Here is a 13,106-nt window from a genome sequence, read left to right on the forward strand (position 1 = left end):
GACCACCTTCCCCTCGTCAATGGCCTTGGTGACTGTTTCAAAGAAATCAACCAGGTTTAAGAGGCAGGATCTGCCCTTAACAAAGCCAAACTGGGTAGGATCCAGTGTCTGTAGGTCCCCAATATCTTTATTTATGAGGTCCATGATGATCCTTTCCATAGCTTTGCAGACCAAGCTAGTCATGCTTATGTGGCAATAGTTTCCAGGATCCGTTGAGGCACCACCTTTGTGGAGAGGGACCACTGTTGCTGTATGCCACTCTTTGAGTACATATCCTGTAGTAAGGCTAAGATTGAACAGTAGTTTTATGTTTGGGTTTAGGTCTTCTTGGAGTTCATGTAGGATGCAGCCCGGGACACCATCTGGTCCCATTGATGCTGTGTTTTTTGCTTTGGAGAGGGCAGCTCTTACCTGAGCATCTGAGATGTCAGGGGGGCAGCACTCTGTTGGGATAAATATTTGCCCTTTTGGTGGGGACAGGGGGGAGAAGTTTGCCCTTTTGGTGGGGAGAGGGGGGAGAAGTTTGCACTGAATCTGTCAGCTAGGATGTTGGCAATGTCTGTGGGCTCGGTGTATTTTTTGTCATTTTGGACTAATTCTGAGCATATCTGGGAATTCCCACCCAGGTTCCTAACATAACTAAAGAAAGCCTTGTGATTATCCTTAGTGTCCTGTGAAATTTTTCTCTCGAAGCTGGCCTTAGACGATTTTATGAGTGCCTGTAGTTTTTTGCTAATACTGATCAGAGATGCCTTCCCTTTTTGGGATTTTGCTCTATCATGTAGTAGCTTCGTCCTTCTGTTGTATAGTTTGTTTATGGCTGGGGTCCACCAGACAGGACGTCTGCCTTTGGAGGATTGGGTCTTGGTTTTATTTGGGATTGCATGATCCATGCATTCCTGAAGGTGTTCATAGAATGCGTTTATAAAGGATTCTGCGGTCTAGGCCGTATTTTCCACAGGCCCGGGGGCTTTGAAGGATTTCGCCTCGGTTTTGAGGCATGTGAAATTTGCTTTAGAGAAGTTTTTCACTGTGGTTTTCTGGGCAGGGGGTGGGGTCGGGATGTGAATATCCAGTGAGATTAGTTTATGGTCTGATCTTACCAGTGAGGGATACACTTCTGGTCTGGAGCATAGTGTCCCCATGTTGGTGATGATCAGGTCCAGTATGTTTTCCCCTCTTGTGGGAGTGGTAACAAGTTGTTCCATAGCATTTGAGTTTATAAATTCTAGGAACCTTTGGGCTAGGGTGTTGGAGCTAGAGTAATGCTCCCAGTCTATGTTTGGGCAGTTGAAGTCGCCCAATATAATGGTGTTTGGAGAGACCTTAATATTTTCCAGTATTCTCAGGAAGGCCAGTGATGGTTTGGCACCCAGGGCAGCGTATTTAATTAAAGTTCCAGTTTTCGTGGTTTTGAGCATAGCTCCTCCCCTTCCCATTGGCCCACCCATTCAGTTGTCTCCTGCAGCCCCCCTTCGAGTTGTAGTCACCAGCCGCCACTGGAATATACATATTGTTCCCCAATGTACAGTAACTGGGCAAGGCTGGATAGAAATTATATTTCACAGAAGTGTGTGTGTATTTAGTTGACAGCTTTGACACACATCCAGTAATTCTAGATAATTTGCCAATACAAATGCAGGGTAATGAATTAAAAATGAAACCATGGCAGTTTCCTACTTACCTGTTAAAAAGAGAAGTATTTAAGGAATGAGTAGTGAAAATGATTTGAGAGTTGTTATGGAAGAAATTTCAGACTGACTTGCTAATGAGTGGGATAAAATGAAAATGGAGTTTACAAAACTAGCAATAAGAGAGAATGATATGGGAAGGAAAGAATAGGTTTCATTTAGGGGAGTTGATTTAGTAGTATAGAGTAAAGTGAATTTCACAGTTCACATAGCTGCATTGCTATTATACATTTTGATGTTGGCAGAGGAGCAGCTTCACAGTGCTAATGAAAAAATATGTGAGTATTTGGATAATGTGCAAAAGTTTAGAAAAGTTCCTGTAGTGTTAAGCAATTATCTTTTATCTCCAGAGCAGAAAAATATTTAACACAATGACTTTGGCACCAGAGCGTAGAAGGGGTTGTTTCTAAACTTAGGCAGCTTATAAGCAGAATAACCAAAGATCCTATATAGCTATTATAAATATTTCAGAAAATTATTGTATATTTGTTTAAAGCAGTGGAATATGAAAACCACAAAAGGGGGCAAATAGGAATGTTTATGGAAGACTTACTTGTGCCAAGATTAGAGAAAGATGAGGGTCAACGTTCAATAGCAAAGTTAGGAAAAGATGAGATAAAAATGGTGATGTATAATTAGTCGACAGAGGAACTAGGAACAAATGGTATTCAGGTGGAAGTTGGGAGAGAGGAAAGAATTAAAGATCTGGAAGGTTTTGTTTAGTGGTATTTTAGGTGCATTTGTGTGTGTGTGTGTGTGTGTGTGTGTGTGTGTGTGTGTGTGTGTGTGTGTGTGTGGTGTTTGGGGGGGGCAAGGAGTACCAGCATCTTGGAAAAGAACTGTGGTGGCTGTATTACCCCAATTGATAAGGTACCTTCAGCCCCAGCTTCGCATAAACCCATTTCAAATTTAAATCTTGATTGCAAAGTGTTTATCTATACTAGCTAAGAGAAGGGCAAATGTGTTGCCAAAATTGATAGATATAAAACAGTGTGGTTTTGTGGAGGGGGGGCAAGCATTTGGCAATATTATTAGAACAATGATGATCCCAAGGGAAGTAAAATGTAAGGGAAATACCAGTAGTGGTGGTGGGTCTTGATATATTCAGTAATCAACTGGGATTTTATGAGTTGAGTAGTGTTAGCGTTCACCTTCTGTAATTAAATAATGGGGTCATTTTAGGGAGATATATAAAGGGTCAGAGGCAAGAATTATTGTGTGTGTGTTTCTTATTTACAAGTTGTGTTTGACCACAGGAACAAGGCTTCTTTCCCTTTTACGTACCTTGTATTTGGATATAATGACAAAAAACAGGAAATCACAACATTCAAGGATATACACAGTATGGTAATCTTGAAAAGTTAGCTTTATTTCCAAACAATATTTTGTAATTGAAAAAATCCAGAAAAGGAAATTTTGGTGTAGAACATTTTGAAATATTTTAATGTCTTAATCAGGCTGTAAAATTAACAATGATGATAAAATGGCTATAGTGGTAAATTATGTACCCACTCATGAATTGGTTCGCATTATCCATATTCATGGGGATATAAGATGACTTTTTAGGTGTATGGATTAAAATTGTTCTGTTATGTGGAAAGAAACTGAAAATATGATACAAAACTTGAAAAAACTGGAAGCTCTTAATTATAGATATTAAGATATAAGAATTGAAAATGGTTCTAGTTCATTTTGTTTTATATATGAGTCAGGCATATTTTCATCAACCAGAAGAGGTGATGTGGATGATAGTGTTAATAGAATTTATTTGTGGAAGAGTAAGAGATCAAACATTAAGTGGAATAAAATGATTCTTCCCATAGAACAAGAGTGTTTAGGATTACCAGATTCGAAGGGATACTTTAGAGCCACACAGTTAAGGTTCATACATAACACATGCAGAAGGTGATAAACCAAAGGGAGATATAAGGAAAGCAAGTAGGATTTTGGTAACAGGTCCTTAAGGAGAATAACTACAACCATGCTGAATATTACATTCATAAAGAGATAAAGTGTGTTATATTGGGAGGGTGGCCTATTGGTTAAGGTGTTTGCATTGCAAGCACAAGGTGCAGGGTTTGAGTCTCACAAGGAATAATTGGCTAAGCTTAAGATGGCTCACAAGGGCTGTTAGCTTAGTACTAATCTCTATTCTATGAATCTATAAGAACCAAGCCAACCTGGGAATGGAGAAAGGAGATTTGACCAATACAGTTCACTGCAAGCCTGGTATAGAAAACAGTCAAGAGAGGACTGGAATTTACTGGGGAAAATTAGAAAAGGAACCAAGGTAGTGGGAGCAAATAACTAGTGAGTGAAAGATAACACAGTGGGATGAGGCCAGGCAGAAGTTTGAACTGCAGGTTAGAACCTGGCTTCCCTACCAGGGTTTGATATCAGAGCATAGGGAAAAGGGGGATAGTGGTGTGGTTATTGAAAGACAAGCTCTGGCTTAGTTTTTAGTTGGGATTAAAGTTTTTTAGTTGGGTTTAAAGCAAGATGCTAATAAAAAGGGATAATGAATGTGGCCTGTAAAATACTGCATAACTGTAAGACTCAATTAGAAGAGGTTATAAAAGATTATGAAGAGAGAGACTGGAACAACATTTTACAAGGAAACAATGGCACTGGCATTTGGATGATACCCAAGTATGCAGCAAAGGCCAGAAAGTTTAGAATTTTTGCTTGGAAGTATTTGCATAGGTATTTTTATTCCGCAGGCAACTTCCAGAGAATGTTTTCCTGCAGTAGACAGCAAATGCTGTTAGTATGATGGGAAGGAAAGAGAGAGTGGTAATTTGGAACATGTTTTTTTTGTGACTGCAACAAGTAGACATATTTAAAAATTTCCCTACAGAGTCCTTTGTCAGAAATGTTGGGGAACACATGGTTGGAACTAAAGAAATTATTAATTTGAACAGGGGCATAATATGCAAATTCCCTAGACATAGTAAAGCCTTACTAAGTTTAATACTGTTGGCTGCTAAAAAGCAGTTACTAGAAAATGGAAATGAAAATCTAAATAGAGTGCAACTGAAGCACTAAATACTATAAAAGTGTTAAAGCTGAAGTGAGGCATCTTTAGAAAATGGAAGGAGCAAATTACATAGAAATAAGCATAATTGATGGGAACAATGAGTGCAAAATAATGTTCAGGAAGAGGCGTGATGTTTAAGTGAATGCAGGAATTAAGCAATTTACGTAATGTTGAAGTGAATGTTAAAAAGAAAGCTTGTATACTTCATGAAAATGAAAAATATCACTGCACATTTTTTTCTTTTAATGTGTATATATATATATATATATATATATATATATATATATATATATGTGTGTGTATATATATATATATATATATATATATATATCTGTAACAGTTATGCCTCTACTTTCTGCATGCCCTTTTTATGCAATGCATTTTACTGATGTTCTTTTTTAAATGCATTTATTTTGGTGACGATCATAAACTTAGTACTGATTTAATTATTTTTGCAGTCTGATCCTGTAGCATATATAATGGTGCCGTTCTATCCAGATTCAAGCCTAAAGATGGTTCAGGACAAATGTCCATTAACACCTCTGGTAAGAATTAATTTGAGTATTAGCTAATGAATAACTGAAGATAAACTTTGATAATTCTGTTGAACAGACAGTGGTTAGCATGTTTTAACTTAGTTTTCATTATTTAACAAATATTCTTTACCTTTTTCCTGTTGAGGGTTCTTAGCAAGTCTGAGCGTATCCTGCTGCTCAGTGGTACAAGGCAAAGACCTTATGCTGAGCAAGATGCCAGTTTGTCACTGGGTACATTTCCACCCCTGCACCACCAGGAAGTTTGGAGGACTGACAGCATTATCTAATGGTGTATTTTTGGGATGTGGGAAGAAACTGGAAGACTTAGCAAAAATGTACATGAACACAGGGAGGGCATTCAGACTCAACACAGGATGTACCAGAGTATAATAAAAATTTGAAACACTAGACAAAGTGTGCATTGTGCTTGCAACAATGTGTACCAAAAGATGTAGTTAGATATCAGAAGAGTAGAATCTCTACCATTCTTTGTGCATTGGACCTGCCTTGTATTTGCTCTTGCCTGGTATGTAGATTTTGGAAAACACCTGCTCTTATTCTGAGAAGCCTTTTACATTTGATCTTATTAGCTGTCCTTTATAAGTGCACTGTTTTGGTACTTTTTTTCCACAAAACTCCCACAGTTTAGGCAAATGCCAGAGCAATAGATTTAGTAAAGAGAATGCACCAGCACCATAGTCTACAGATCTCATATCAGGAATCCTCATTGGTGGGTGTATAGCAGGAATGTGTTGTTGCCAGTTTCATTTTAGCTAGTTTTCTCTATGTTTCCATGGTTATGGGAGCATGGTCTTTACACGTGCATGCTTTAATGCAACACAACAGACTTTGTAAATTCACTATGCATACACCAGTTCTCTTTTGACAGTCATAAAGTTCAAATCTTTATGCTGACATCCATTATGATTAAGTTTCTCTATTCGATGCTTTGAAAATACATGCTGTCAAGCGTTTAGTTTGGTCTCGTTATTTTGAGCCAAACCCTTCACCAGTATTGATGGCTTCTTGCGACTGAATTATTGCTTGCTGCTCTTCCTGTACTGAGGAGTTGATCTCATGCTTGTTGTACTTGCATGTAGAAGAGGAGGAGTCCATAAGATGTGTGTCCCAGAAAACCAATTTTAGGGATGTATTTTGATATGTCAATTTTCTGATGCTTGACTTCTTTCTGGAGAGTGGCCTTTTCTGTCTGTGTTAGGTAGTTGCCTTGAAGACCAAAAACTTCCCCCAGTTTTTTCTGAGGTCCATGGGCCAGTATAAGGGACATCTGCAGGGCCTTGCTGTACCAGGGCTCAGGTCCGATTCTCAACATCACTTATTGCTTGTTGGGACCTGTCTGCCCCCACCCCCACCAGTACATTCCCACGCTCGCATCTCTCCTTCCTTTTATGGGCATACTAGCATACTAATCAAATGTTGATGTATCATCACCTAACCTTTGGTGTTAAAGCTTACACTCTTCAGACCAGTATGTGTCTGTTGGTCACAGAACTGTAAGACACATTTTTTTTACAACCATCTATACCTTTGGAAGGAGAGTCAGAGGACAGGCTGTCATGATACCTTTCCTTGTTGCATCTGCTTTTTCATGAGTCATCTTTTGGAGAAACCATTAGGCTCATGATGTCCTGTGTAAACCTGGTCCCTATTAAGTTCCCCCATAAAATCTAAGTATCTGGGATGATGAAAGGGGACCACTGGATCAACATTCTTATAGGATTTTTTTTTCAGTTTGCAAGCATCCATGTATGCTTTCTGCAAGTTCCCTGCTAACGGGAATGATAGTCTATCTTAGGATCATGGAGTCATGTCTTGCATGGTATCTTCAGTTTGGCATATATCCCAGAAATGACAGCATCTTGCCAGCTTACCACCATATAAAGAATTTAAGCTTTGAACAGTTTGGTTAAAAGGATGTTCTTTGCCATGTAGTAATGCAAATCCATCCATTAATTTTCCAATATTCCCATCCTTCCTGGAACACTGAGCACTGGAAGAACTTTCAACTTTCTTAGATTCATGGGTAAAGGAGTATTTGGCTTCTACTGTAAGCTGTTACCATGCATTTTGTAATTTTTGTTGCACTGTTGCTGCTGTTAGGGCTTCAAGCTTGGGTAGGTACCCATGCATAATGGATTGGCTCAGGCTCCCTTTTAAGTGGGAGCTCAGGAAGGCCAGTTTGGATGTCACTTTCCTGTAGGAGGTCCTCTTTGAGCAACTCATCTGGGACTTGACAGAAAATTACCAAATAGGAAGTAGGTTGCCATTAAAGTGTATGGCCCTTACAACCATTTATGTGCCCTGAACCCTTGTCTAAACCGAACTAACTTCAGAAGGATAAGAAACCCCCTTGCAGACTGAGAGTAGTCCCCAAATGTCAGACAAAGTTGCCTTATCCTTCACCAGTAGCCATAAGCTTAAGAGTCCTGACTATGGCTCAGGTGGCTAGATGAGTGGAGTATGAATGGTGATGGGCTGAACTATGTTGGGAGGAGGGGTTCTGACCAATTGCAACCTTCATGTCATGAACAAGGCAGAGTAGTTTTTTTTTTGGGGGGGGGGGTGGTAACCCACCAGGCTACTGTATGGTGGTAACTCTCACAAATTGTAAGGCATAAGAAAAATGTGCATTCTGCACACACCTGTATAACGAGGGCATTGTGGGTCCCCCATGGTAACATGGGTTGTTCATTCCCCTGCTTAGGGGAGGACTTGTAAAAGCCATCATTGCTAGGATTCTGGCAAGAGCAGAAATACCCTGATGCCTGCTTGCATAGTTACCACTGAAGAATGAAGCACCTCATCTTTAGCGAATGAGTAGGCCAAGTCCAGTTAAGGGAGGCTTGGTGGGCACCAAGGTAGTGATGGGGACATATTGGGGGGGGGGGGGGGTAAGTGTTGTCTTCCCACATGTGCTAAGTCTACTAGAAGCACATCTCCATAGGCCCAGCAGTCATAGCTCTGTCTGTACTGTACAGGATAGCTTCGGAATGGGCTAGTTTTGTGAGTTTAGCTTTGTTTGAAGAAACTGTTTCAGGAGATGGGTGAGTTGTGGATTGTGTTCAAGGATGGACATGTCTTGGAGGTCTTAAGACTTTCCCATAGAAGACCTCTGCTCAGACACTAAGCTGTTCTTTCATTCTACTTATTTGTACTCCTCAGAGAGTCTTAGAGAGACTCACTCTTTCAAAGAGATGCCACTAATTTTCATCCTACACCTTTTGATTTCAGAATATAATGTAAGGTTTCTTGCCTGTCTTCAGGCTTAGTGATTCCTCTGAGCATATCCAGTGCTTCAGGTTCCACTTGGTGACATGAGGGGGGGGTCATGACAATGACACTGCTTTCACAGGGTACCTTGATTGTTTTGCTGGACATTCATACTTTCTAACACAGTAGTTTCTCTGGAAGATGCACAAGAAATACCTTCAGATGTCCTTCTGTTCCAATTTTGCAGTATTCTTTACATGAGGGATGACTGCCATAAGCAGTCCCGATGTCCGCCCAGTATACAAATGCCTTTTACCACTACAGTATACGTGGGATGTCACACGCAGGTCTGCAGACAGAGTAGACCATAAAATAATGTCCGCACATACCATCTTCAAAACTGAATACCCCGTGTATGAACACTAGCTTAAGGAACAAAAGGAAGTAAACATACAGCCAGAGAAAAAAAACATGAACCAGGGGGGAAAGGTGGGAGGGACATAATACTGCAACATAGAAGAAGGGCATCTATGGTTATTGTAAGGATTTTATACAACTATTCTATGTCCTTCTGTTCCCATGTTGCAGTATTCTTTACATGACTAAGAATACCATAGCTCACGAAGAAGAGGGTGAGGAAGCAGAGGTGCTCTCTAGAAAGCCAAGAAGAATGGCTCTAGCAAAGCTTGCTCTAGATCTGGAGATGCCAACCAGCTTGTAATGTTTAGTGAAAGTATGAACTAAAGTCTAACTGGCAGCTTCCAAAATAGTAGTAGTATCCAAACCCTTGAAAAAAGCACCAGAAGAGACAACAGGTCTAGTAGAACGAGCCTTAACAGGGAGAGAGAGACTTAGCATGAAAAACTTAACAAAATGAAATGGCCTTGGAAATCCAAATAGAAATAGTTTGCTTGGAAACGTGCCTTCCCAGAGCCCTGTCATGAAAAGACACAAAACGCTGATCACATATATATTAAAATTCAAGTTGTCTATGCACATCCAAAGCATGCAGGAGACTCTCTTACTAAGGGACTGTGGAGAGGGTAAAAAGGTAGGGAAATTAATAGACTGATTGTGACAACTCATTCACAGCCTTGGGCATAATGGAAGGATTAGTATGCAAAGAAACTCTATCCTTATGAAAAATTAGGAAGGGTGGAAATGCCATCAAAGCCTGAAGCTCAGACACCCTTCTGGCAGAGGTGACGCTGAGTAATAGCACAGTCTTCCAAATACAATGTTGCAGTGAAGCTGCTGGTTCAATAAGAGCCACAGTGATTTATTTTCAGAACATAATTTAGATCCTAAAAGGGGGGAACAGGTTTCCTGGGCAGCTTAATGTGAAGGACACCTTTTAAGAAAAGTGTTACCTCTAATCTGGAAGCCAATGGAGGAGTCAAAGGTAGTCAAGCAGAAATGGCTGATAAATTAACTTTAACAGAAGAATAAAACAAGCCAGCCTTCAGCAGTTCACATACGTAGAACAGAGCAAAAGGAACATCACAGATAGTGGATCTATGCTATGAGACAGGCACCAGATGGAAAACCTCTTCCATTCTGATGAGTAGGATTTCCTGGTATTGGGTTTTCTGGCCTCCTGCAGAACTCTAAGCACTTACTCAGAAAAGAGGTGTCTGAAAGGAATCAGAAATGTATCACCCACAATGTCAGATGTAGAGTTGACAGCTGAGGGTGTATGAGAGATCTCTTGGTCTTGTGTGAGAAAATCCAATCTGTGAGGTAACTTGTAATGACTGCCCTTGGCTAAATGCAGAAGTGGAGGAAACCAGTGTTTTCTTGCTCAAAAGGGGGTCACTACCAAGACTTTTGGTTTGTCCTGCTGAATCTTCAGACAGACTTTCTGAATAAGAGGGAAGGGTGGGATGTGTATAGAAACATTCTCTTCCAAGAAATTGAAAGGGCAGCCACCTTCCAGACCAGAGGACCTGGGACTCTGGCACAAAATTGTGGAAGTTGTCTGTTCAAAGGGAAGGCAGAGAGATCAACTTGAGGATAATGTCCAGAAACACATCCCTGTGAAGCATCTATTTGTGGGATTGAGTTATGGACCTGCTGAGTGTGTCTGCCACTACATTCTGATTGGAGGACATATACACTGCCTGCAAAGTGATCCAGGAATGATCTGCCAGCTCCCACACCAAGACAGCTTGCCTGCAGAGAAGATATGATTTGCCCCCCCCCCCCCATTTGTTTGTATACCATTTCTTTTACATTTGTATGTTCTTGCCTTTGAGAAGGGGACCAAAGGCCTTGAACCTTTAAGCTTGCAAAGGCTGCCACCAACCCATGCCTTAAGTGTCTGTGAACAGGACTTGAGTAGGAAGAGGAGGATGCAAAGAAAGACCTGGGTTTAGTGAAAACTGCTGAATCCACCAATGTCCTTCTTTTTTAGACAAGAAGAAGGACGAACTCCAGTGGGTGCAGATGCTGTCTCCAAACTGACTTTAAGAACCACTGAAATTTTCTCATGTGCAGTTTGGCCAGAGACAACACTGGGATAGTGGATGCCATAAATCCCAGAAGTTTGAGAAACTCCCTGGCTGTCAGAGAGTGCAAAGGGAGAAGATTTTGGAAACAGTTGATTAGAAACTGAACTTTTTGGGAAGGCAGGGAAGCCAACAGTAGGTTTGTCTGTATCTACACCCCAGGAAGACGTGGTCTGGGAATGGGTGAGGAAGGACTTTTTGAAATATATTGTGAAACCCAATCTTTGCAGAAGGGAAATGATGAAAAGAAGATGCTGTTGCAAGGTCTCTGGAAGTGATGCCCAGAGCAGCGCAGCTGGTCATCCAGATAAGGGAAGACCTGTATACCCTGGATTCTGCAGGAAGCAACTGACAAGAGCCAGGTATTTTGCAAATATCCTTGGTACTGCAGAGAGACCAAAGGGCAAAGCAGAGAACTGAAAAATTGAGGAAGCAACAGAAAAACGCAAAAATTTCCTGTAAAGGGAAAACATGGGAAAATGAAGGTAGGCTTCCTTGATGTCCAGGGAGGTCAGAAACCCCTGTGGAAGGATGAGAGGAAATAAAGTCTGTAGAGAGAACATGCAGAAGGTTGGAACCTTTAGGAAGGTGTTGAGGTAAGAAAGGTCCAGAATGGGTCTCCAAGGGCCATCTTTCCTGGGTACAAGAAACATACTGGAATAGAAGCCTCTCACCCTTTATGGCAGTGGAACTTCTTGTACAGTTCCCTGGGACTGCAACTCCTGAAGCACCTCTGGAAAAAACTGAAGTTGTTCTCATGGTGGTTGAGGAATTCCCATGAAGGGAGGAAGAGTTTTCCAGTACCCTTTGTGTAATGGAGAGGACACAAGAATCTTGAGTTATGTGTTCCCAGGTTGGGAAATGAAAGGGAAAGATGCTGAGAAAGGGGGGATGTGAGAGAGGCATGGTTGGTAGTCACAGACTACCTGGCTTGTCAGGAAAAGGCTGTTTCTGGGAAGGTGCAGATGGAGAGGGCTTAGAAGCAGGAGCTTTCCTAGCTGTCTTCTTACCTCTAGAAGGAGGAGTGCGAGATTGTTTCCTAACAAAAGCAGTTTTAGCTGGATAATTCCTTTGAAATTTAGGAACTAGAGACACAACAATGTGCCTTAAAATCTTGTAACTCCTTCCCTTTCTCCCGCGGTGATTGAACAAAGTAGCTGTAGCAGTCCTAAATAAGGCATTATTGTCTAAAGAGGCATCCATAATCTTAGCCTTGAAATCATCAGGGAGTGAATGAAGCCTCAACCAGGAATATCTCCTCAAGACAGTGCCCAAGGCAGCAGCTCTAGAAGATGCCTTGGCTGCATCACAGTTGCATTTAATGGAATGACGGGCCACCTGAGGAAAAAAAAAAACAGAGCAGAGCTGGGACTTAACTTCGGAATCTGGAAGGTCAGAGAGAAGCTCAGTAGCCTAAGAACGAAGGGCCATGGTATACTTAGCCATATGGGTCTGATAGTTGATAGCACAAAAAGCCAGGGTAGCTGAGGTTTACACCTTTTTCCCCAACCTTTCCACAATTATTAATTTCCTTATCAGGAGGGAGTAGTGTAGGGGATGGCAGAAGTCTGGATGGTTTATCAGCAGCCACAGAAACCACAACTGGATCAACAGATTGGCTTTTTTAAAGGAACTGATGGTCCTCAGGAAATTTGTAAAACTGATCTGGCCTTTTATGGGCAGGAGGTTGAGTACCTGGAGCCTTTGATGCAGAACAGAAGGCAAGAAGAAAAGCTGGTAAAACAGGAGGCATAGCAGATGGTGACATAGAGTCCATTTAAGTAAATATTAGTATATTTTCTACACCTCAGACATCTGACAGCAGTCCCATTTGAAATTGTCCCTCATATGTACAATAGTCTCACCAAATGTGATAATCCTCACCAGGAGACTCAGTGCTATTAGATTCTTCCTCAGGGGAAGCATACTCCAAAGGAGATATAATCTAAGCACACTAAGCCAAATATTCATCCTCTGAGGAATCCTCCTCATTAGAAAGAACATGTTCCCTAACCCTTTTGTGAAGGGAAGGAGTGCGAGGGGAGACTTCTGTTGGAGGCCTTAAGGCCATGAAGGCATTAACCAGACCTCGTGAAAAGGCCTG

The 13,106-nt window shown here is 41.1% G+C and overlaps 1 protein-coding gene across 2 annotated transcripts in view; it reads left to right on the forward strand.

The window, feature by feature from the left end:
- STK31 (serine/threonine kinase 31) overlaps positions 1-13,106 on the forward strand; it is a 5,081,810-nt gene that overhangs the window by 4,461,374 nt on the left and 607,330 nt on the right. For both annotated transcript variants that reach the window (XM_044067546.1, XM_044067545.1), the window contains one exon: positions 5,187-5,273. In XM_044067546.1, the coding sequence (XP_043923481.1) occupies positions 5,187-5,273 (87 nt within the window). The remainder of the gene's footprint in view (positions 1-5,186; positions 5,274-13,106) is intronic.

Source organism: Protopterus annectens, chromosome 3.part1 (genome assembly GCF_019279795.1).
Source record: "Protopterus annectens isolate FY-2018-M chromosome 3.part1, PAN1.0, whole genome shotgun sequence".
Lineage (NCBI taxonomy): Eukaryota > Metazoa > Chordata > Ceratodontiformes > Protopteridae > Protopterus > Protopterus annectens.